We start from the raw sequence: 26742 nt of genomic DNA on the forward strand, positions 1-26742 counted from the left end.
AAGAATGTAAATAGTTTAGTGGTTATTTGGAAACCGTTTTTGAACTTTCTGTGTGAAAGAGAAAATTTGCCACAAAAGCCATTTTATGAAGATGGAGACATAGACTCATATTGTGTTTGAGGCAGGGGTGAAATGTAAAATTTGTTACTACTGGTTCTGTGGGTGTGGCTTGGTGGGGGGAGGGGGTAATGTGACTGGGTGGACGTGGCCAATTTTATTTTTTAACTTTTCAAAGCATTTTTTCTAATGCTTTGAAAAGCCTCTGCCGATCAGGCAACTCAGCTGGGATCGTCAGAGAGGCTTTTTAAAAAATACCTCTCTGACAATCCCAGCTGAGTTGCCTGATCAGCAGACAAGTATTTTTTACTAAATATCTGACTTTTCATTTAGTAAATGAAAAGTTTCTGACTTTGAAAAGTCAGAGACTTTTCAAAGCATTTTTTACCACCTCTTCAGCCAAGAGGTTGCAGAAAAAAATGCTTTGAAAAGCCTCTGATGACCCTAGCTAAGCCGCGCGATCATCAGAGGCTTTTTTTTTTAACTTTTAAAAGCATTTTTTCGTTGGAAGAGGTTGTAGAAAAAATGCTTTTAAAAGTAAAAAAAAAGTCTCTGATGATCTTGCGGCTCAGCTGTGCATGGGGGGGGGTGGCACAGGGATTTTTGCTACCGGTTCTCCAAACCACCCACCACCATCGCTACCAGATCGGGAGATCCGGTCCGAACTGGGAGCATTTCACCCCTGGTTTGAGGTTATTTTTCCTCTATTTTTTCCTTGCAAAGAGAACTCTTGTTTGACTTTCTTGTGAAGCTGTTTCTTCTCTTTAAGTTGCTTGGGAGAGGAAACCCAGCCTTTGATAAATTAGTAGAGGGACTGCATTGAAACTGAAGTCTGACTTTTTTTTTGTACTGTGGTCTGTAAAGTAATTGTTGTGGTGATTAGCAAATCCAAAGCTAGGGCCTTCCTGCTCTCCCAGGGACAAAATGCTAAGGCCCCAGGGTAATGTCCGTGGAAAACTTCCATTTGTAACTCTATGTATGGATTGAAAGTCAACCAATCTGAATTTTTTTTTGGTTAACAGCTGACTACAACCATGAGTTCCTTAAGGTATAACCTCGACATTTTCACTCTTGGGAAGCAAAAAAAATAAAGAAAGAAACTATCTTTCTATTTTACTTTTGGGACGTAAAGAAGCAGAAAGTTGTTTATAGTGGTCTCTTGAGTTAATCTGATCTTCAGCAGTTAACAGGGGTGATGTAGAAAAAAATAGTTCAGATTACAATAGAACATCGGAGAAGGTTGTTGTTGTTTTTTAAATGAGAGAAAAAAAATACTTAATCCCTCTGGTTCAGTGGGGGGTTGCTAACGGTTCGTCCCGGATTGGGCGAACCGGTAGCAGCAGCTGTGGGAGGCTCCACCCACCCACCCAGACACTTCTGCGCATGCGCAGAAGCATCTGCACATGTGCAGAAGTGCCACGTGTGTGCGCGAGCAAGCCGGTAGTGATGGGTTTTGAAATCCGCCCCTGCTTTGGTTTATTGTGGGCACATGATAAAAATAATCATGATAATGTCCAAATAGGCATAATAGGAAAACATTCTAGGGTGCAATGGTCTGTGAAAAGCACAATTACTGAAAAGACCAGTAAAATTACCCGTTCCTTTTATTTAAATCTTACATTACAGCAAAGCAAACAGCTGTACTTTTTCTTTCAGTGTAATGATTCTCTTTAAAAAAATTATTTTAATGGCTTAAGTAAAAGCCTATGTGCATTTTGGGAGCTTGCATGTACTAACCATAACCATTCATTAAATAGAATGGAATTTGATGTTTGTTGGCCAAGGGAAACTGGGCCTATTTTTATTGCAATAAATATAAAATATGTTTTCCTTTTAACAATTGTTATTGTTAAGGAAACTGTGAAGTCTTCATTACATTTGTTGAAGAGGGTCCCTGTGAGGTTATTTACTTTTTGTTCTCATTTTAAAAAGAGAGAAGAGAAGCTAAAGTAGTCAATCCATGGCACTAGGCCTCTATCACTTTGCATTTCTCCATTTTTTTTTAAGAAAAAAACTCTTTTTCCTTTACTATTTTAAAAGTCCACTTTCTTTATGGCATCTTTCTGTTATTGTTGTAATTTACATGAGGAAATAAATTTAGAGATTCTTTCAGTATAACATGTAGACAAGCACATGCACTCATCTCTATGGAAACTGTCTGATTTGTGTTTGCATTTAATTGTAATTGTCCAGGGCCTCTCCAAATAGATTTTATTTAAATATACATACCTGTCACTTCTTAGAAAATTCATTATATTAACATGTTAGTCTGATTTCCAGGTAGTTACACAATTTATGGTGTACAGTGAATTGAATAGTTTTATATAGAAAAAGTCAAATCTTTTTCTCTGAAAACTTTTCAACTTTGCACAAGTTTGGCACAATCTTTCCTACTGTTGCTGTCTTAAGTATGCTAGCTGAGACCTTTAGAATCGGTTTTAGCCAGTATCAAATCTATATGAAGTAGCATTTGTTCTTGTATCATGTTTTCCCGAAAATAAGACTCTGTATTATATTTTTTTGAACCCCAAAATAAGCACTTGGCTTTATTTTTGAGGAGGTCTTATTATTTTGGGGCATGTGGAGCAAGATGGGGATCCTCTTGCCATCTTACTTGATTTCCAGCTCTGTCTCCCTAACCCTAACCAGAGGAAATGATGGGGACCAGCTGTGCATGCATTTAAATATTTTTGGGGACGGGTATTTCAGAGGGGGTATTTTTAGTGCAGGTGCTCAAAAGCCCAATTGGGCTTATTATCCGGGAAGGTCTTATTTTTGGGGAAACAGGGAACATATTATTTAAAACTAGCTAACTGCTTAAAGAAAAAAAATGAGATTTAGATATGTAATCTTCCCCAACCTAATGTCCCTAGGTTGTCATGTTATTTGGAGACTGTGAAGCTCATAAACCAAAAGATCTCAAGTTTGAGAATAAATTTCATTATCATGACTTTAATCTTGAATATATAATCTGTAAAAATGGATGCATTGGATTGAAATTTTACAGAAAGTTCTTTATATTTATATTCTCATCTAAAATTATAATAACTGAAATAAATTAGGTGAAGATCATAATACTAAAATTAATTGTCCCAAAGGTACTTTTTCACAAGAAGCTTCTCTTGGATGAGAAGCAAAACATCTTCAAGGAAAAACAAAGAAAGTCCAGTTGCCTTTGAAAAAGCACCTTTGGAACAACCATGACCTGGGTGACTAAGAATATTCATAGTTTACAATATATTGAAAAAATATAAGTTATCAGAACTAAAAAAGGCATCTTTTTATTTGATGAAACTTATAAATGATGAAAAATCCAGGTAAAACAGACTGTTAGTTAATGCAATAAATATTTTTTTTAAAAAAATTGTTCTGTAAATAAAATAAAACTGGAATTATTGAAGCAGGGGGAAGCCTAGATAACCAGTTCAAAATTTGTATTTGTGTTAAAGTCATTGACATAATGAAGAACAGGTAGTCCTCAACTTACGACCATAAGTGAACCTGCAATTCTGGTTGTAAACCATGTCAGCCATTAAGGTAATCGTGTGACCATGCCCGATTTTGCATCATTTTTTTGCACTGGTTTTTCGCAAGCATGATGGTTATAAAGCGAATACTGTGGTTGTTACATGAATGTTGCAGTCGTTAAATAAACCCATTGATTGCTAGGATCTGTTTTTTTGCTGGAAATACCATTTTCGGGGGGGGGAATCATAAATTACAGTCACATGACCATAGGATGTTGCAAATGGCCTTAAATGTAGACCAGTTGCCCAGTGTCCAAAATGCAACCATGTGACTGCACTGGTGGGGACCAGCCATCGGAACATCAAATCTGGATCATAAATAGCTTTTTTGAGGTTTGTTGTAACTTCGAACAATTGCTAAGCAACAGGTCATAATTTGAGGACTACCCATATTAGGAAGGGATATTAGGAAAACATTCACAGTTTTAAGTAGGAAAATGAAGACTGAAACAAAAAAAACACCACTGTTTCTTCAACCTCAGCAACTTTAAGATGTATGGACTTCAACTCCCAGAATGCCCCATCAAACTATTTAAGAGATACTGTTGTTTTTTTTCAAAGTGTATTATCCCCTAATTGTGAGTCTTGAAAATATCTATATTCTTGACCTTTTTCTTTCTTTTCAGAGGAAGACGGTGGTGACCTCCTCAAGACGGGGATCAGTTTTCCTGGCACGCCAGAAGAAGAGCTAGGTACAGACAATATTTTTTAGCTGAACAAAACTTGTCTTGGTCAATCATTATATGCCACTTAATGCTTCAGCTGTTTAAAATCAACTGTGTGATTACATCCACTTTTTGTTTTATTTCATAATTACATGGAATATGATTTTAATTTCAGATTTATGATCAACATGTATTTCTCACCTATTTCCTATATTCATTCTACACCATCACCACTTCCAGCTTTTCTCACTGTGTGTCTTGGGCATAGAAAAGCCAAAGCATTCAAAAACAGAGCTTTAGACATATCTATAAAGGTTTAGATGAATTAAATTCATTGGGAAATCTTATAAGAGTAGTCTAACAGTCCATTTTAAGGGCTGCACTTCCTTATTTAAAATTTTTGGAAAGTATTGAGTTCGTGATCTAGGTTCTTTTCATAAAAAGAAAAAAAATTCCCACATTGACGTAAGAAAAATTATTTTATCTCATACATACATGAGTGGCAGGTATGAGTAAAAATATATACATATACATATACATACATACATACATACATACATATACATATATATATATACATATATATATGCACATACATACACACATATATACATACATATATATGTATATACTGTATGTATATATGTGTGTGTATGTGTATACACGGAGGCAGACACGTTAATTATTTATTAATTCTTTTAACATCACCACAATTTATTCAGTTTAATAATAATATTAAATATCCACAGCAATGCAGTTAAACTGTCCACAGTAAGAAATAAAATAAAAAAATAAATGTCTGTGTCATATGGATGAAGTATAGTGGAACCGCACAATATCCTAAACACTAAACATAGATGGGATCCCATTGCTTTCCAAATGCTTTGGAAACGTTGTATTTATAGTAACTTCCAGAAAAACAACAAAAGGAGAGCAAGTCTGATCATGATAAACCCACTTTATGTCTTGTTAACAGATTAGATGGTTTTCCTCTGTCTCCAGAAGGCACTTCCTGAAAGTACCTAAATGCCAATCCAGTAGGATTTAATAGATTCAGACCAAACTCTAATTGCACTCAGAAGCCAATGAAAAGTGGATGATAGTCCTATAGCTGGCATGAGTTATTCATGGCAATGAGAATCAGCCAGTGTGTCTCTGCCTTTTACATTAATTGTAGTATCTGAGGGATCTTCTACTGCCTTGTAAGCAGATTGCAGTAATCCAAATGAGAATTTGTGAAGGCATAAGTTATTGCGAGGTGCTTCTGCACCAGATATGGCCAGAACTGAGGCAGCAGTGGGAGCTAGGCAAAGGGCCCTTGGCCATAGTCTCAGTTTGCCCATTCAGCAGAAGTTACATGTCCAGGAAGAACTTTGCATTCCAGACCTATTTCTGTGCCATCTTGTCAAGAGATAACATTAGAGATGATGAAGCATTTTAGTGCACAAACTACAGCTCCACCTTGCTTGCTTTAGCCTATTTAGGCCTCAACATTTTTCAGACACTGGGATGAGACATTGACAACGTCCTGCATAGGTTGGGTAGCAATTTAGAATTGAATGATATCATACTGTTGATACCATGAAACAACACATGTTCTCCATTACCACTACCACCACTACCATCAGCCCTATCAAAGCCATGAACTCCTGAACTCTCCCTGTATTGAGCTCCTAACACCAAACAGCAAAGCGACTGTGGCACCAATCCAGAAATCAGATTCAGAAGTTCAGGTAGGAATCCAGCAGTGCAACCAGGTCATCAGAAAGATCCCTACATTGTTCATATTGCCCAGTTCAATATATAAGCATTTACACCCTATATAAAGACTCTGTTGTCTGGAACAAAGTGTCTAACTTGCAGTAGTTTAATTTCTAAATGTCACTTATGCACAATAAGGAAATCTGTCCAGCCATTGGCAGTTACTTATATGCTTATATTGTATATGATGTCGTTCATACCTTTTAAAGTACTTTATTAAATTGATTTTAATTAGTATCAAAAATCCAAAGTACAGCAGCACAAAATGATTATCTGTCACAGAAAATGAATGGCTGATTTTATTTGGTTTTAAGAATCCTTGACTAATTCACCTTAACTGAGTTCATCTAGATCTAAGAATGTTGGCTTGTTATTAACTGGGCCAATCTGAATTGTGAGAAGAAAAAGGAAGGTAGAAGGAGACTTATTGTACATATGGATTTGATAAGTGAAAGGAAAGTGGGGGGGGGGGTAATTCAGCAGAACAGACAACCAGAGCCAGGAATCTGAAAAGAAATAGAAAAAAAAGGGGGGGTTGGGTGGACGGGAGAGGTGAGGAATTTCATATCTGTGACAGCTACATGTTGTCATTCAAGCAAAATCAATTTGAAATAGCTAAAATATTAATTGTTTCCATTCAGACAAAGGTATCCCTATGTTTAACCTTTAACTATAATCAGTGGAATATAAAAATACCTAATCTAGGCTAGGCAAATTCCAAAGAAATGTATGATGTGTAAAATACTGCTTTTTGACCATAATTTACTTTAGCAGATATTCAAGTTAAAACCTGCTGTCATCTGTCACCCATTGTGTAGAAATTTGGGGGAAAAAAGAGTAGGTGAATCATGTGGCATAAGCTGTCTTCGCCTTCAACCTTGTGTTTATAGAAAACATGCAGTTAAGACAATAGTGACTATATAGCTTCCTGCCCAAACTTGGTTCAGTATAGAAACCAATAAATGTGTTGAATTGGATAGTTATATCCTTAAGAATAGGGACGCAGTGGCTCATTGGCTAAGACGCTGAGTTTGTCGATCGAAAGGTTGGCAGTTCAGCAGTTCGAATCCCTAGTGCAGCGTGATGGGTTGAGCTCCCGTTATTTGCCAACCTAGCAGTTCAAAAGCACATAAAAAATGCAAGTAGAAAAATAGGAACCACCTTTGGTGGGAAGGTAACAGTGCTCCGTGCACCTTTGGCATTTAGTCATTCCAGCCACATGACCACGGAGACGTCTTCGGACAGTGCTGGCTCTTCGGCTTTGAAACAGATGAGCACTGCCCCTAGAGTTGGGAACCACTAGCACATATGTGCGAGGGGAACCTTTACCTTTATCCTTAAGTGAACACTAACACTGGGTCTTCTGCTTTGAATGAATAATGAGGACAAATAATTTCACACTGATTCTGTTTTATTCTCCTTCCCTTTGTTCTTTTACAGTTAGACGCCTGTAAGAAAAATAAACTGTTCCAGGTGTTTTCCATTTTATAACAAGTTGGAAAATAATTATAGAACGCTGCATAAATTTAGCACTTTTATAATCACAAACATGTTAGTTTAACCTGCACATTATCGCTAGGTAAACATTATTTAAAACAAAATGATTGAATTTCTAATATACCATATGATGATTAAATTTACATATTAATTTATTTAAAGCATTTGTATATTCTTTCCATCACAAATATTTTTCACAAAGGGATTTGTAATGCAAATTAAAAGTACCTACTCTCACATACTTATTTCTACTGAAACTAATTTGTGCAAAATGTTTTGATTTTTCTAACATTCAGATAATTTAAAGGAGATCTTACACAGCAACTGCTGATATGAATAACTTAATTTGCAGACTTTCCTATTTATTTTATTCACAAAATTAAATTCTAACAAATTGCCTTATGCTAATAGGAAGGAAAGAAGAGAAAATGTATGTGGCTATATCAGCAAGAACAAGAGATTTTGATTTATTTTAACTTTTATAAAAATACGAGGAGGAGTAAGCAATGTAAAAACTACATTGGATGGATTAGCAACTATCTTAATTTTAAATGATTATTTGTAGGATTATTTTGAAGACAAATAACAAAAGCCAAGAAGAAAAATCTGTAGGTGTGATTAATTATATGCGATCTAGTTGGTGGTGACTCTTAGCATAGACTTTCTCTAGCGTGCTTCAGGTTCCCAAATGGTGCACCCTTCACCATTGTAATTGAGTCCATTTATTTTGCTACTGATCATCCTTTTCTTTTTTTTCCCCACCTTTCTCAACAAGTGCACTTTTCAAGAGAACAAGGCCTTCACAAATGTATGCAAAATATTATTTCTGCCTCCAGCGAGAACTCTAGGTTGATTTGTTCTATCATCCATTTGCTTGTTTCCTTAAAAGTTAAGCAATAAGCATTCCAAAGAAAAGACAATTACCACTTAACTCAGGAGTTATTCAAAGCCATAATTCAGGATGTTGCCTGAAGTATTCCTTATAATGTTATCCATAGATACCTTAAACAACCAAGGGAGCATCCGACACCTTTGTCTTACTTCCAGCTCAGTGGCAACCATTTGCAAAGCATTCAATTTATTCTTGTGCATGCTTTATGATATATCATTTGTATCACATTTGTCAACCAGACCTCAGCTCTATATTGTGCAAAACATTATAATTCATTGTCATTTCTTCAACCTTTTCAAGCAGAATGTTGCCAGACGCTTGCTAGCATTCTTAACAAACCAATTCCCCATGTTCTCCTTTGCTTGAGGGAACAATAAACACATTCTTCCAGCAACCAAGTACAAGTGCACTGTTTGTTCAAGAAGTGAAACGGTCACACTGCAACTCCATCAGCAAACCACATCCAGTTTTTCATATTCCTCTGGTTACACTATTTGAGCCTTTTCAAGATGCTCTTCAATTTCTTCTTGGATACTAAAGTTTATGCCATTTATTGCAACACTACCTTTTGACATATTATCATCATTCCCATACACATCTTTGTTATATTCTTTCCAAGACTCCCTCATTTCAGTTTTATCACAAATCACTCCATTACTTTTATTTTTTTTAATTCCATTCACTCTTTGTTTCAAAACAATTTTTTTTACTTCCATTAAAATAACATTGTCTGTTCGCTGCCTGTTTTGTTATATTATTTTGTATTCATTTTTCATTCATTATGTTAAAAAAGTATTTTTTCCATATAGGTTTTAAAGTTTCACTTTTTTATAATCATTCTACTTTCTTTCATAGCTTTTCCTCTGTTACCGTTTTTCACAAGATATTACCAAAAAACAGTCTGTCTCTCTTTGAGAACTTAACTTTGTATCCTTTGCTAATTCTCTCAATCTTCCATTATCAACCAGTCATGATTGTAAGTTTATATCCATTTCTTTACAGAAGTATGTAAATGTAAACCACTTATTTTTTAAAAAAATGCTTTTTTCTAATCAGATATTTTCTAAACTGTTTGCTAATCTTATTCATTTCTCAGTCTCCAAAAGGCCTAGTCACTTTTTCAATAGCCCCTCATCTCATTCTCATCTGTTCATTCATGTCAAGGAATGGAATGTATTCCCCAGCTCTATTAAGTCAGAATGTTGCACAATTTTCCCTGAAACCTAACTCTATCTCTTATGACAATTTACTGGAGCCATAACATGCAGTTACCACCCACTTATAGGTATCTGCTATCAGGCACACGCAGAACAGTCTCTAGATCATACCTTTTGCCATATAATTTAGTCCTTTCATTCATAATTAAATGCATCCAGGGCTCTAATTCATTAGCTCTTAACCCACAAGATCAACATGTTCATTAAGAGCTATTCTGTCTTCCTTTCTCTTAGTTTTACAGGCACACAATTTAAATACCGTTCCTATTCATTTCATTTCACTTAATTAATTCACACTGTTTATCATTGACTTCCCTTACATTCCAAATCATTATCTTCCATTAAATAAACAAATAGATTGGCCCTAGCAATTATACTTCCACCATCCCTCATACTCTATTAAGGTTTTAATATCATGTTTGTTAGTAAGATAGAAGACAAGGAAAACCAGGTTCTCAGTTTAGTCATACCAATGACACATGTAGCGTTTCTCTGATAATAGTAAGTTCAATACCAGTCATTTAAGGCACATTTTGAACAGGATGCCATAAATGCAAGCAAAGACTAGTTTACACCCTCATAATCCTCTTACTATACTTTGCAAGCTAGGATCTCTAATTTAGAGTCTTCTTTTTTTTTATTGAAAAAGTTTTTCAAATACAAATTTTTCCCCCCTTTCCCCCCCTTCCCTAATGCCCCCTTCCCCTCCCCTCCCCCCATGGCTTCTCCAAGATGAAATCCAAATTAATATCACATTATATAATACTTTACCACCCTTATACACCACCCCCTATGTGCTATACATTTCTTCCTAACATTATTATTATATCCCCTGTATACTATACATTTAACAGCATTTGGCTAAAAACTATATAATAGATCCTAATTTGGCATTTATTCTACTCATAATCTACCCATTTCCTCCACCTGGATACTTATATTTCTTTTAAATATATTAATATCTAAACATAACATCCCTTTTCCTAAACTAAGCAATCAGTAACCTAACCTATCCCCTTGTACCATATCAATTTTATATCACCCACTTTCCTACAGGTCTACCATACATAATATATTTAATATCTTTATTCTTTTGCCCATATCACTAAAAGATATTTCCATAAAACCCTCAAATGACTTTAAATTTGTATTCCATATAGTATCTTCTGTAATGTCTTTCAACTAGATTGTTAATTCCATCGACCATGTTAGGGTAACATCAAGTCCTGCTTCCAACAGTGTATTCAGTATCTTCAATTACCATCTGCCCCCATCATTAATAAGTATTTCTGTATATAAAAAAAAACCCCGAGTGACTTTATATTTATATTCCATATGTCATCTTCTGTAATGTCTTTTGTCTAGATTATTAATTCCAACAACCACGTTAGGGTAACAGCCAGATCATCTGCATGCCCCAATTCCATAGTTCTCTTGCCTTATAGCTCAACATATACGTAATCCATTTTTCAGAGAGTCCAAAATAGAAAGTTCCAGTCCGCTCAATCACAGGCCATCTTCCACATCCCAAAAACACCAGCACTGCAGAGATCTGTTATTCTTCTCAAAATAGTATAAGTCTGTAATTTGCCTCAGTTATATTTTCATGTATCAGCCTTCTATAAATCCCGCTTATTATATTTAATCGTCTCTTAAATAACTGGCATTAATCTGTTGGCTAAAAAAGAATTGTTTAGTTTAAATTTTTTTAGTTTTGTAGAACCTGCTTCTTCTTTTCTTAATTTGTTGTGGTTTAGATCTCCATCCTGGTTGCCTTTCTAGGACTTGTATATCAGCTGATTGAATTACATGCTGGTCTTTAACTTGATAAGACATCAAATCGAGATCCAAAGCCGCCTCTCTTATATTTATAGGTGATCCAGCTATAGCCTCTGAAGGAGAATCCAAAAGTGGCTCATCCAAAAAGCCCTCTATAACTTGTTGTTTTTCCATTACCTCCATCTCCATCTGCTTAGCCTGAGTTTCAATCTCTTGTTCATTTTGCTTTTCTTTATCCCGCTCCTGTATTCCTGACACTGATGACATACGTGGAGATGTTGGGCCCATTTTAAAAACCTTGTAATAAAATTCTTCCGCTTTTTCAACAGTGTTTAATTGATATCTTTCTCCTTGATATCTCAATATTACCAACTGGAGCATCCCACCTAAATGGGATGTTTTGTTTCTTTAGCTCAGTCACCAAAAATCCAAAGTCCTTTCTATCTTTTAACATCTTGGACGGCAGCTCTTTATATATCCAGATCTTCATTCCATTCATTTCTAGAGTGGAGTTAAAAGACTTTTGCACAATATCATTTCTTATTCCTTTACCAGTAAAATAAATCACCACATCTCTAGGCAATTGTCTTTGCTTTGCCACCCAAGAATTTACTCTGTAGACCTTATCAATCTTACAGAATACCTCTTCAAAACTAACCTTTAAAATCACAGCCAGAACTTCAGCAGACATCTTTCTCAAATCCTCTCTGTTATTTTCCTGTATTCCCCTCATTCTGATCGCAAATTCCATGGATCTGAATTGCATCATTGTAACTTGATTTTCAATCCTTTGCTTTATATTATCTACATTGTAAGTCTTGTGATCAGCTTCCTTCATTTTAGACTCTACTTCTGAGCTATTTTCTTGAATCATTGTCAAATCATTTTCAATTCTTTGTATTTTATTATCCAGATTATGAATCTTATAATCAGCTTCCTTCATTTTAGACTCTATTTCTAAATTGATATCTTTATCCATCTTTAGAATTACTTCTGAAAAGCTTTTTCAAAGCTGTTACAATATAGCGCTTCAGGTTATCATACTTTTGTTGAACCAACTCCTTAATTTCCTGTCTAAATTTTTCAAGATTCTGGTTCATAATCTCATCATGTCTTGCCAACTCCTCCACAACAAATTCCTTTAAATCTTTAAAACCATTCTTCTGCATCTGCGAGCTCAAAAATTGCTCTTGTGATTTATAAATGGGGGAGCCCCCCCCCCACAGCTTGGTTGTCTGGCTTTGTCACTTTTAACGCCATCCTGCCACGCAAACAGACTCTTTTTAAAGAAAAAGTCTTCTCTCCACACAATATCAATATCAAGTCTCTAAAAAGGAAGAAGCATGAAACAGAAATTTTTCTCTTCTCTTCTAGCCAGTGCTATTGCGTCAAATACTTTGTAGCATATTAAACCTTTCAAACGGAAAGACTTTCGCTTTCAGCTTTCTTCTCAAGCCTCAGCCAGCCGCCATTTTAAACTTTTTTTATTTTTTATTTATTTATTTATTTTATTGAATTTCTATACCGCCCTACTCCCGAAGGACTCAGGGCGGTGCACAGCCATGAAATAAAACACATAGATATACAAAATTTAAAATCGAATAAAATGAATTAAATAAATTTGGCTGAATTAATACCCATAATTTAAAATACCCATAATTTTAAAATACATTAAAAATTTAAAATTTACACTTAAAAGGGAGAAGATTTAGGCGAGGCCAGCTTGATGAAATAAAAGCGTCTTCAACTCGCGGCGGAAGGTGCGCAGATCCGGAATCCTCCGTATCTCTGGGGGGAGCTCATTCCAGATCGTTGGTGCCCCCACAGAGAAGGCTCTCCCCCTAGGGGCCGACAGCCGACATTGTTTGGTCGACGGCACCTGGAGGAGCCCCTCTCTGTGGGAGCGTACTGGTCGGTGGGAGGCTGTTGGTGGTAGTAGGCGGTCCCGTAAGTAACCAGGTCCTAAGCCATGGAGCGCTTTAAAGGTGGTAACCAGAACCTTGAAGCGCACCCGGAAGACCACCGGGAGCCAGTGCAGCTCGCGCAGGAGAGGTGTTACATGGGAGCTCCATGTTGCTCCCATAACCACCCGCGCGGCCACACTCTGCGCCAGTTGGAGCCTCCGGGTGCACCTCAAGGGGAGCCCCATGTAGAGAGCATTACAATAGTCCAGACGAGAGGTAACGAGGGCATGAGTGACTGTGCGTAACGAGTCCCGATCTAGAAAGGGACGCAACTGGCGAATCAGGCGAACCTGATGAAAAATCCTCCCGGTCACGGCCGTCAAGTGCTCTTCTAAAGACAGCCATGAGTCCAGGAGGACGCCCAAGTTACGAGCCCTTTCCGTGGGGGCCAATGATTCACCCCCAATAGCCAGCGATGGCGCCAGCTGACTATATCGGGACGTCGGAAACCACAGCCACTCAGTCTTGGATGGGTTGAGCCTGAGCCCGTTTCTCCCCATCCAGATCCGTACGGCCTCCAGGCACTGGGACATCACTTCAAGGGCATCGTTGGGGTGGTCCGGGGTGGAGATGTACAGCTGGGTGTCGTCAGCGTACAGATGGTACTTCACCCCGAAACCACGGATGATCTCGCCCAACGGCTTTACATAAATGTTGAACAGAAGGGGCGAGAGAACCGATCCCTGCAGCACCCCACATATAAGGGGCCTCGGGGTCGATCTCTGCCCCCCTGTCAACACAGACTGCGACCGGTCAGAGAGAAAGGAGGAGAACCACCGTAAAACGGTGCCTCCCACCCCCAACCCTTCCAGCCGGTGCAGCATGATACCATGGTCGATGGTATCAAAAGCTGCTGAGAGGTCTAACAGGACCAGGACAGAGGAACAACCCCTGTCCCGAGCCCTCCAGAGATCATCAACCAACGCGACCAATGCCGTTTCCGTGCTGTACCCAGGTCTGAAGCCTGACTGGAACGGATCTAGATACGACGCTTCATCCAGGTACTGGGGTAGCTGTCGCGCAACCACACTCTCAACAACCTTCGCAATGAAGCAGAGGTTGGAGACTGGACGATAATTAGCCAATACTGCCAGGTCCAGGGAAGGCTTCTTGAGGAGAGGCCTTACCACCGCCTCTTTCAGGGCGGCAGGAAAGACACCCTCACCCAACGAAGCATTTATAATCCCCTGGAGCCAGCCTCGCGTCACCTCCCGGGAAGCCAGCACTAACCAGGAGGGACACGGGTCCAACAAACATGTGGTCGCGTTCAATCTACCCAGAATCCTGTCCATGTCATCTGGGGTCACAGATGACCCCAGATTTCCCCCTTTCACTCTTTCTTCATTCTTAAAGTCAATCATAGGGTTGTTACAAATACTTGCAATATAGAGTCCCAAATCCGGATTTCATCCTGCTTATTCAAGCAATCTGTTAGTTTTCACTGATTAGGTTGGTCACATCATCTAGCTCTGCAAAGCGCAGAGTTCCCCCGAAGCCCGGAGCAGCGGCGAGCTGGATAGGGAGCCTCATCCTGCTTCCTCCCCAAGAGTAAAAAAGAAACTCTGGGGACTTCGCAGAGGGCTCTACCTGTTCTCGCCGGCTCTCCTCACATTTCCTTAAAGAAACAGAGTTTTTCAAGCCGCCTCTCAGCTGTAAAGGCAGCTCTTACGGGCGATGGGGGTGGCGGTCCCAAAAGACCGTCTAGCGACAACGGAAGCCAAACCGGAAGCCTTTAGAGTCTTCTTGAAAACAAGCCAATATTACATCCCCTCAAAACAAAGGACATGTGGTGAATCAGTACATTAAAGATGCAGACTGATCTGGAAATTTCTCTTACAGACATGACTTTGATCTAATCATATGCCATTTTAGTGGTTTCAAGCAACAGACGGGTACTTTTCAGTTATAAATTAAATAGACTTAGAATCCCATGTGTATCAGGGAATCAGTGCCATTTGGAATAAAGGCTAATAATTCCACTATAGGTCCACTGTATCACATATTCAACTGTTATTGTTGTGGAATTCCCAGATAGGCCCATTTACAGCTGAGAATATTTTTGTAAATAAAGATGATCATAATGGTGGTGCTTCTGTTTAGGAGCCTACCAGCTTTCCATATTTTATTGAAAATTTAAAGGATTGTTTAATAAATGAAGCTGGGGGTTAGGGAGAATGACAGGGATTCTTTTGGACTTCAAGATAGAGCCTGTTGACATCACACTGCCTAGTCTTTATTTAATTTGCCTTTTGCCCTGAAAGTAGGTATGCATAACTGTGAAAGGAACTTAAAAAATATATTAAAATTAAGAATCTTCATCTATTACGTCTTTTCTAAAGAAAAAGTGTTATGTTTTTGAGACTGGTAACACACTGAACATATTTAGCATATCTAACCAAATTGTACATACTTCCCTTAAATCTTTTGCAGCTTTTGACAGATGTTATGTTTATCTAAGTGTCTTGTACTAAAAGAGGCATATTGCCTGTCAAAGAGACAGATATTGGAGTTAGAAATTCTATGTCTGTGTATATAGAAAATGTAGCTGAATTGACTGTTGATTTTTAAATTGCCATTGTTTCAGTTAGGCTTTTTACCCCTTTTCTGGTTGAAGTTTTCATGTTACTGTTTCTTGAGCAGGTAAAAGTCCGCTTGTGACTGAGGAATATCAGAAACTAACAGCAGTCATCCGTTTCCTTTCAAAATAGAAATATGTGCCTACTAAAATACTAAAATAATGCAAGGTCTATAAATATCTGTGATTCAAATAATGGTTAGTTCTGCAGTGAGTAGGTGGGAAAGTCGCTGGAATCATTTAGGGCAAATTGAAATAATGATTTAACTGTCTGTTATACCATCCATATGGAAGTCTGGTCCCAAAAGAATAATTGTTGTTAAAGCTTGGAACGATTAAATATGTACTTTACTGTTAGATAAGAAGTAGCTCGTGATTCCTAGTTTGAATGTCTAAAATGGTCCCTTTGGAAAGACACCAACTAAATTCACCAAAAGGGGAAGCAAATGATTATATACATAATATTGCATGAGACCTAAATAATAATACTGTCGCTTCTTGAGATGGCAGCTACAGAAATAAAAAAATAAAACAAAAAAATTAAAAACCATTTTGGCATGCTTAAACCCACTGAAATTAAGCAAGTATGGTGTTATTCCGTTTATGCTTAATAAGCATGAGATGTTGTACAGTATTTACGAAATCTACTTTTGTGGCTAGATACAGCAATTCCTTGACAAAACAATTTTCTATGACCTGAATTATTGACATTTAGCATCAGTCAACATCTGATATCGTATAGTTAGGCACTGAAGGCATGATTTCTTTGAGAAATAACATGGAAGCTGGATAGCAATCCAATGGGCCTACTAGCCTAGATAGAGCAGAGCAGGGCTTCTCTTTAATTCTTGTGAGGTAACGTGGCCATTCATTCTATTCTCGCCATGGTTTAAAATTGGGTTTTACTCCCTGGAAGATTTGTAGACAGTAGCTCAGATTTGGGCAACTCAAGGCCCCAAGGATGCATCCAAATCTCTTTGACTTTCAGGCCTCAGAGCCCTTTTGCCCATGTTAGAAATATACCATTTTGGTATATTTTTAACACACAAGAACTACACTGTAAACTCACAGTCATGCCTAATAAGTAGTTGAGTTGATAAGGTTTTAGCTTTAATAATGCAACTCAAATATAATCCCCAAAGGTACACTCCCCTCCAAATAGTAAAAATATATTTTTTTTACTTAGCCATCAACTGACTGCTGCTTTTTCACTTTCCTATGGATGTCCTTGCCTTTTCAAAAATGGGAGGAGAGGGAAGTATGCCCTGTTGTTTCCAAAATTTTGAACTTGTGAGACCAGAATTTAGATTTCCTTGTGGAATTTAATCTTTTTACAGACTGCTTTTATCCAGATTTACGCTTTTTTTTTTCTAATTTGGGACTGCAAAAGTAGATTGTTGGAATTAATAAAGGAAGAACTTGTAGCTATTATTTGTTGAATATTGTAATTTGTATGTTTGGATATGGAAGTTTTGTTTAAGAATAAAATATGCATTATTATGTTAGATGTTGTAGTTCAGCACTTAGATCATAAGACAGAAAGATAATTTTTCCAATAACTACAGATAAAAGAAAGAGAGACTTACATGCATAAGGATCCAAGCTCTTTGGGTCATATTTTAAGTCTAATATTATTTATGAAAAATATGATGCCCATGAAACATGACACTATAACATATTGAGTTCCACATAATATATTAAATGCTATGTGAAGGGGTTTTATTAAAGTACATACATATATAATTATTCTCCATTTCTGTTTAGTCATCCTCAGAATATCAAGATTATATTAACTGAAATGAGGACTATTTGTGACCAAATTTAATAAAGGATTGGATTCTGCAGTTGTTGTTGTTGTTTTTTGTTTTTTTGGGGGGGGGACGACTCTTTTGAGGTATATGCTTCCAGGCTGTCATCCAATCTACTTGTCTTTGGATAATGCAATATCTGGTCAGAATCCTTTAAATAACTTTCAGAAGAGACTATTAATGGGCACAAACCACCAGGAGCAACTGCTACAAGGTTTCTGGAAATGGAAGTGGAGCATAATTGGACAATTAAATTCCTTCCATTGGAATCTGTGCGGGAAGTGTTCCAGCTGATCAATTCATGTAAATTGAAGAATTTAACATGCAGCAAAGTCCATGTACTACTCAGCATGCATAAATTCTTGGTGTGGAGTGTTCATGTGTTCCTACATTAGATAATAGTTTAATTAATTATTTAGTTATAAATAAAAAAAATAAATAGAAAAATGATATGTGAAAAAAATGCTTCTCCTAGAAATCATTTTTCTAACAGCCAAGTCATGTGGTGACTGCTGACTGAACAGGTCTCCTGGGAAACAAAAGAGAGATACCAGAATGACTTCCAAAACAATCCAAGATAAATAAAAACTTCGGGGTATCTTCCCCCTCAAATCAAATAACTTTTAGTAAAGACTGAGCAAAGAAAGCTTTGGTGTAGTGGTTAAAGCAGCAGTCTAGAAACCAGGAGACTGTAAATTCTAGTCCCATCTTAGGCACAAAGCCAGCTACGTGATTTTTGAGCCAGTCATTCTCTCTTAGCTTTAGGAATAAGGAAGCAATGAAAAACCACTTCTGAAATTTTGCCAAGAAAATTGTAGGAACTAGCCAAGGAAATCCCCAGGAGTCAACACTGGATGAAAGGTGCACATACACAAACATAGACACACACACACACAAACATACACCCACAAGAAAGAGAGAGGGGGGGAGAGAGAGAGAGATTGTAGTAGGCTGATTTTTTTTAATTGCACAATTTTTATAAACTTCAGGGAAGATTCCCCCCCCTTAAATATGTTTAGGATTAAATGAGGTTTTTTTTCTGTGTTTTATATTATCAGTAAACAGCGATCAGTATCACTGAAGTGATGATCTTGTCCTTCCCACAAGTAAAATTGGTATGAACATAGATATTCTGTCTCATTTGGAACTAACGGAACTTTTTAGCTCACTCCAATGATTTGGGTTGTGTTGTGTCTGTTTTTTAAAGATAAACTTCATTCATGCTATCTTCACTGTTTGTCATGTCAGTCTTGTTCATGAGCACCATGCTATTAAAAACTATTACTTATCCTGTACTAGGCTGTTGATTGCTTTTACAGTGGAACAGCAGGTTGTTTTACAGATAAATTTCGATGCTCCTGTTTGTGGATTCCTTGACTATAGCTTATTTAATTTTCATCTTCTTAAAACTGTATTTTTAGAATTTTTTAGAATTTCCTTCTCTGGGCAGAAACAGTGCTACTTAACAATTTGTGAGCTTGTAGCTGTCAGTACAGAGTTCACCTCAACCCAGAATTCATTTTCTGTCAGCATTGGGCTCATTTTCATACTCTGCTTGCTGTGGCACAATGGCATTTTACTAATCAGAAGTTCCATAGATCTATCATCTAGGATTTCTTATTTTGTCTATATGTGTGTCTGTGTGCACATGTGCTGGGGGCAGATCATGAGATGGAGAAAATGTCTCTCCCTCACTTCCCTCCCCTTCTCTATCTATATCTGTCTCTCTCTCTCTTACCTACATGTGGAATTGTGGGAGGGGAATGAAAGAGACCATTTGTCTAACCAACAGTAATTTATAAAGGAGCTTGTCTTCACTGGGGAGAAGGAGAAAGCTGCAAAGTATTACAACATTAAGAGTGCTATAATTTAGGGTTCTCTGTTTGCCTTTTAAATTTTCTCTTCCAATCATTCAGACGGGAGACGAACAGTCTTATGAAATGATTTCATAGATCCTGCCACCGAGAGGTCATGCAGATTAATCAAGAGATTGACAGTCCTATCAGAAGAAGCACACAGTAAAATGTAGAGTCCCTAAATCAATAATACAAATTAGAGATTGAATTCCTACCAACCCATGTGCTCAGGAAAACAATAGCAATGATCTTTCTAGTAGATGGCATGAGGGGAAGGGAAGCCCATCATGGAACTCATCAATTGCTTTCGTGAAACTACTCTGCATTAAGTTGCAGAGTACTTTTGCAGGTTAGGGTTATAACACTGCACAGTTTCATTCTTGAATGTGTGGTAAATGTTGGCTATAGGACAGGGCAGTTCCTCTTATCTTAGGAACTGGACAAAATCACATGGAAACTAATCAAGGAGAGATCTAACTTAGAATTAAGAAGAAATTTCCTGACAGTTACAACAATTAATCAGTGGAACGACTTGCCTCCAGAAGTTGTGGGTGCTCCAATACTGAAAGTTTTTAAGAAGAGTTTGGACAACCATTTGTCTGACATGTTATAATACTTGCTGCTTGAGCAGGGGCTTGGACTACAAGACTTCCAAGGTCCCTTCCAACTTTGTTATTCCAGAAGGTTAAGCAATTGCACACATAAACCTCTTTCACTCCTGTGAATTAAAACATCCCTAAAGTTGTCCTCCATAGAGGCCAGTTTGTGCATACATAAAAAGGATAACTCAGTACCCCATGATTAGATCAGCAATGGTCTAGTTTGATGTGTTAACCACACACAGCCATTTAAACTAACCCTTAATTGTTCCATTATTTGGATTGTCACATTCTGTATTTATTTTTATATATTTTCTGCTTGTTTTTGTATTTCTTTCACTCAATAGCATGTTTTATATATTATAAACCTAACTAGATCTGATCCCATTCTTAGCATAAGAAGGTTTTTCAAATAAGGCATCTGAAGCTTTCTTAGGAATAACGTACTGTAACTGTATTAGCATTCATAACAGGATAGAACTACAAAAGGAACTGCCCACAATATATGCAGCATCAGAAATCAAATTAATTGAAACATCACAGCATTTATGAATGGGGCTTGTCCATTCATAAAACTGTTATTCAAGTAACAATTCTCAGCATTTCACACAAAGGCTGTACAATTTTCAGTTACTATGTTCTTGTGAAAACAAACAAGACATGAAGCCGTATCCAGCAAATTGGCAATTAGATCAAAAAGTTATATTAAAACTTGAACATCTTCAGCACCCCCACCTGAGTTATCAAAAGATTTCTGTAAAATAATTCTGAAGGGAAGACATTTTCTCTTTCTTGTATTTGGAAATAACATCTTTAAAACATTTGGGAATGCCACTATTAGGACAACAAACAATCAAACACGGGTTTCCTCATCTGATAATACCCAGATTTATTGGAATCATAACTTCCAAATTCTCCAGACAACAAAGCTTGTCATTTCCATGCTGCCTGGGATCATCTAGAGGGGTGAGGTTGGAGGCTGAAGACTACAGAACAGAATTATTTTTATATAATTGTTAGATAGTATATCTAATTATTTGCTACAGAGAACATCAAAAGTCTTGCACAATTTTGCTTCTGAGGTCCAATAATTCAGTTTTTCCTTAACATTTTTGTACTAGTTCAGACATAATTATAAACTGTTGCTTTGGCTTGCACATTCTCCCCAACTTGTGCCAGTGGGGGACATTAGAAGCACTTACATCTAATTTTATATCAATAGCTACTGGGAAAAATGTGGCTGTTTCCAGAATCTGGTGAACTAGGTTGCATTTTTTAAAAATAATAATAATAATAAGTAGAATTTAACTTTGGAATTAAGTAAACCTGGAATTTTGGTTTGATGCTGGCAAATTTACAAAATCCATAATTTAAAAAACAAATTTTGGGTAACCTCTGGTTTACATGCATTTTTTTTTAATTTCCTTCACCTCCACACATCAGAGGAAAGAAGAATGTATATAGCCTAAATATTCAACTATAGTTTAATGTTATATCTGAACTAGACAACGATGAGGAAAAAAACATCCAAGGTTTTTTTTTAGTGTTGAAATATAAATTAATGAAATGTCTAGATGTAGTGTGTTAAAAATTGCTAGTCACTATCCAAAGCTCCAAGCATTAAGTATTATTATTACTTTCACAGATTTTGTTGTATTCTATGGAATCCAATTTTTCATGTAAAAATGGAGTTTGGGGGCCTCCTGTTTGAAAAGGTAACATTTCTTCTGTAGTCAAATGTATCATAGCATTAAGTGCAGTTAGCTTTGTAGACTAATGCCTAGTAACTTTGTCAGTTGTAGGCAGCATTTTGTACTTTTTTGTGTGTGCCAACTTCCTGTAGACTACAGTGCAAATTGCATCTTTCAGATTCATAATCAGCGCATGTTGATTGTTGGATTTCAAAACAGAACATAAAATATGGAGATTGTGAATCTTCATTTAATTCCTGAATCTGATAGACCATGTAGGAGTTTTTTAAAAAAACCCACCTTCATTCAAATTTCTTGTTTTTCTGATGTATACACAGTTATGGTTTGAAATAGGGAGCCAGAGCAAGGATTATGTATGATCTTGTTACATTTCATACCAATATTACTAAACTCAGGAAAATTGGGAACTGTAAAAGCATGTGTCTCTTCTATTGTGCAATTTCTCATATTGTCAGTGAGATGGATGGCATATAAATTTAATAAATTTAATAAATAAATATGAAACTATCAAACATGTAACACTTAGGGACTAAATAACCTGCACCAGGTACACTGTCTTTTGAGATACCTTGGCTACCATTGATAATTGGGAAATAGTTATTTAATACTTTTGGGAACATTGACATGCAGATCAATATTTTGGAATGGAAGGGCCATTTTGCTGTAGCCATTAAGGCACTTGGCTAAAAAACCAGCTGGGTGACCTTGGGCCAGTTACTTTCTCTCAGTGTTAGGAAGGAGTCATTGGCAAACCACTTCTGAAAATTTTTGGCAAGAAAACTTGCAGGGATTTGTCCAGGCAGGCTCTGAAAATCTGATACGATTGAATGGAAGAAAACAAAAATAGAAGGGATGACCAGGCAGGTTTTTTTATGCGGTACATTGCTGGCATTGAAACTTGGTAAAAAATGTTTTAGGTGCAAATGAGAGTTGCTTGTTAAAGAACACATGTCTCTATAAATAAAATGTATAGGCATACCAGTAAAAGCTTGCCCTTGCTATCATTTGAGGATATGTATTTACATCAGCAGAAATATATAATTTCCATCATAATTCTAGCTCTCACAAAAAGGATATTTTTTAAAAAAAAAAACAGGCATTCAAAGCATGTTCCTACTCTGCAAAGTGAAGGACTATTTTCGTTTCATCCATAGCATAGCTACTTTTAGGCCTTAGTGCCATTCTCCATCTGAGAGCATCCTATATAAAGATATAGATGAGTTAAATTACAGAATAAAATGTGTCGTATGGACATAAGGCTTGCATAGCATATATTGCAAAGAGAAAAAGGTTCCCTTGCTTTCTTAATGTGAAAGTCAAGGGGAGGGGGAAACAGTTTGAGCCAGTTGATTGTAAGGAAGGTCCTTGCACAGGGTCCTTGTGGCTGTGAGCTTGGCTTCATTATTTGGTTGAAGGGGGTGTGAGGAGTCAGTCTGGTAAAGGCCTACAGAGATCTGGATAACAGGTAAAAGCTGAGGATTGGTGGGTATAAATAGGGACACATTCATTCATTCAAGCGTTGGATTGGTTTCCATTTCAAAACTGCCCCTAAATTAAAACCGTGTAAAGGGTTATGGAGAAATTTCTGTAATAATTCCCTTGCTACTTTTTTTTACAGCAGTGAACTCATAATTAAAGAACTATTCTATTGTCATTCATGAGTTGAAATACTAGATACGTATGATTTGCCAGGTTAGGTTGGCATCCAATACATTTGTAATCAAGATTACAGTTATTCTGAAAATATTTAACATATGGGTATATTAAATAAGAATACTTTATTCAGTCCCTGTGGTGCAATTAGTCTGTGCTGTGAATGTTCTCCATCCATTGAGAGATAGATTGATTTTAACATTCAGTTTCTAATTGCGCAGTTGTTTTGAACGGCCTCAGAATTTCCAGCTGGTTTTATGTGATTTCAGTTAGTCAGGAACATCGCTATCAGTGCTAACACTCTAATTTGGATTCTTCTACCTTTTTGAAGGGGGGACGATGGCTCAGTGGTTAGGAGGCTGAGTTTGTCAGCTAGAAAGCTGACAGTCCAGGTTCAAGACCCAAGCATTGTGGGACGGGGCAAGCTCCTGTTCTTGCCCCAGCTCCTGCCCACCTAACAGTTTGAAAGCATGAAAATGTGGGTAGATAAAAGTTCCACTACAATGGGAAGGTAACAGCGTTCCGTGTTTGTCCGTATGCTCTGCGCTGAGGTGTGATGTCATGCTGGCTACATGACCCCAGAAACATGTTTGGACAATACTGGCTCCCTCAGCTAAGTAACAGAGATGAACACCGCCTCCTAGAGTTGGACATGACTGGATACCTATTTTTTTTGTTAAATTGCAGGTAGCCCTCGACTTACAACAGTTCAGCTAGTGACCGTTTGAAGTTACGGTCACTGAACTTTTTTCTGTGAACTTCATGTCACTGAAAAAAGTGACATGACCATTTTTCACACTTGCAATAGCAATAGCAATAAGACTTATATACCGCTTTACAGTGCTTTACAGCCCTCTCTAAGTGGTTTACAGAGTCAGCATATAGCCCCCAACAATCTGGGTCCTCATTTTACCCACCATGGGAAGGATGGAAGGCTGAGTCAATCTTGAGCCTGGTGAGATTTGAACTGCCAAATTGTAGGCAGACAACAGTCAGCAGAAGTACTACACTTCTACACTTCTACACTACTACAGTACTGCACTCTAACCATGTGCCACCGAGGCTTACAATCATTACAGCATTCCCATGGCTATGTAATCAAAATTCAGATGCTTGGCAACTTGGCAACTTGCAGTGTCCTGGGGTCATATGATCACCTTTTGCAACTTTCTGACAAGCAAAGTCAATGAGGAATCCAGATTCACTTAACAACCATGTTACTAGTTTAACAAGTGCAGAGATCCACTTAACAACTGTGGCAACAAAATGGAGCAAAACTCACTTAACAAATGTCTCACTTAGACATGGAAATTTTGGGCTCAATTGTGTTTGTAAGTCGAGGACTACCTGCATTGCTCAGTCCTTGGTTGAACTCTTACTTGAGTGTTTAGCTATCCATAGTAATTGAAATCATCTCAGGTACAGCTTCGCTGTTCTTTTTCGCTGTTCTTTCACCCATGTTAAGAAACAGACCTGAAAGCAACTGAAAATCAAGTCATGTGAAGTATCGACTGCTAGAGATTTTTGGAGTCATGTTTCAAACATTCATAAGATAAGTGACTGTGGATTTCTGAGGTTATGAAGGCAGGATGGAGTAAAAAGTTCTAAGAAAGGCAGGATGCCTAGGGAAAGCTGAAGATTTCCTCATGTGAAAAAGTAACCTTGTCAATGAACTCTTCATTAGGCTAGCAAGTTATTTTAGATATCTTACAAGGAGAGCTACTTGAAAGTCAATGGGTTTAAAATCTGTCTTTCATCATTCACCACTTCTACTACCTATTGTTATAGCACAATGTACATTATACTGTAAAAGAAATATTTTAAAGTGAAACTACTGGTGTTTTAATGAGAAGCATAGGGAGCAGTCAATGTTGCCTTTCTAGAAACATTTCTTGCTCTTTCAAATATGTGTCCCCAGAATCAATGTAACATAATTTGCAGGAAAGAGTATAAATAAACAATGCATTAAAACTAACACTTAAAAAAATTGCAAGACACCGTCAGCAGGTCAAAGGATGTGATCCAAATATAAATCCAGAAATGGAAGATCACATTCTGGGATCTTTGTTAAGGAAGACATGCTGTGTATGCCTGTGACATTGTGTATGTCTTGACTTCCATCCAACCATCTTTGTGTTACAAACAGGATTAGAACAAATTAAAACGAACATTCCTGGCCGTCCCAAGTAACCCTGGATATGATATAGACTATATCATGTATAGAGGGGGGCATTGTGAATTTTAATATCTGTCTGTGTACCTGAAGGAACTACCAATCTCTGAAGATCAAGTTAGAGACTGCTAATGTAAGGCAACCCTTCCCTTCTATATGGGCAGAGGTGTCCACAGAATCTAGCACTTTCATCAAAATAACAACAGCAGCATTGCGATGCCAATTCTGACCCTTTCATGTCATGGCACATATATGAAAGAGTCAGAGTTTCCCATTTATTTCATATATTCATACCTCTCTATATATACAGATTTTAAGATGTAAGTACTATAGGCCAGGGGTCTCCAACCTTGGCAACTTTAAATCTTGTGGACTTCAACTCCCAGAATTCCTCAGCCAGCTTTGCTGGGAGTTGAAGTCCACAAGTCTTAAAGTTGCCAAGGTTGGAGACCCCTGCTATAGGTAATACAACAGGATGGTAGATTCCAGTTGGTAGTCAGGAACATAAATTGGATACAGTAGTTGAATAAAACATCTAGGGCAATGGGTGGGCTTCCCTTTCCTGGATATATTTAAATAGGGACCAAGGATGCTTTAGTTCAGATCCCTGCACTGGACAGGGATTTGCCCATTGGCTTAAAATTTTGCCAATTGGCTTAAAAGTTTCCTTCTATGTATACAATGCTAGAAAAGCTCTTAATTGGAAAATCTTTCTGAAAGGAATTGAATGCTCCAGCTCCAACACAGGCAGCCTGGTGTCCTTCAGATGTTTTGAAATACAGCATCAACACAATTGGCCATACAATTATGTATCTGATATTCCAAAAATATTTGGAAAGCAGAGCTTGCCAGTGTGGAGATATTGTGGTTGAAAAGGCAATAACAAAAAGGAAGGTTGGGAGACAATCAACATTAGCAGCATAACTTTGGCTGGAGCTAATCCTATGAGGTTGAGTCAGATTGCATGTACACAGGAAGCCAGAAATGATACTGAAAGAAAAAAATGT

At 37.3% G+C, this 26742-nt stretch overlaps 1 protein-coding gene across 4 annotated transcripts in view; it reads left to right on the top strand.

The window, feature by feature from the left end:
* The window catches only part of DLGAP2 (DLG associated protein 2), a 459052-nt gene that overhangs the window by 347423 nt on the left and 84887 nt on the right, over positions 1-26742 (top strand). For 3 of the 4 annotated variants that reach the window (XM_034436765.3, XM_034436764.3, XM_034436770.3), the window contains one exon: positions 4211-4276. In XM_034436765.3, coding sequence (XP_034292656.1) covers positions 4211-4276 — 66 coding nt within the window. Of the gene's footprint in view, positions 1-4210; positions 4277-21851; positions 21913-26742 lie in introns of those variants that run through there. The other variant, XM_034436769.3, reaches the window with a different exon arrangement.

The sequence above is a fragment of the Pantherophis guttatus genome, chromosome 1, assembly GCF_059756535.1.
Source record: "Pantherophis guttatus breed Tessera chromosome 1, ASM5975653v1, whole genome shotgun sequence".
NCBI lineage: Eukaryota > Metazoa > Chordata > Lepidosauria > Squamata > Colubridae > Pantherophis > Pantherophis guttatus.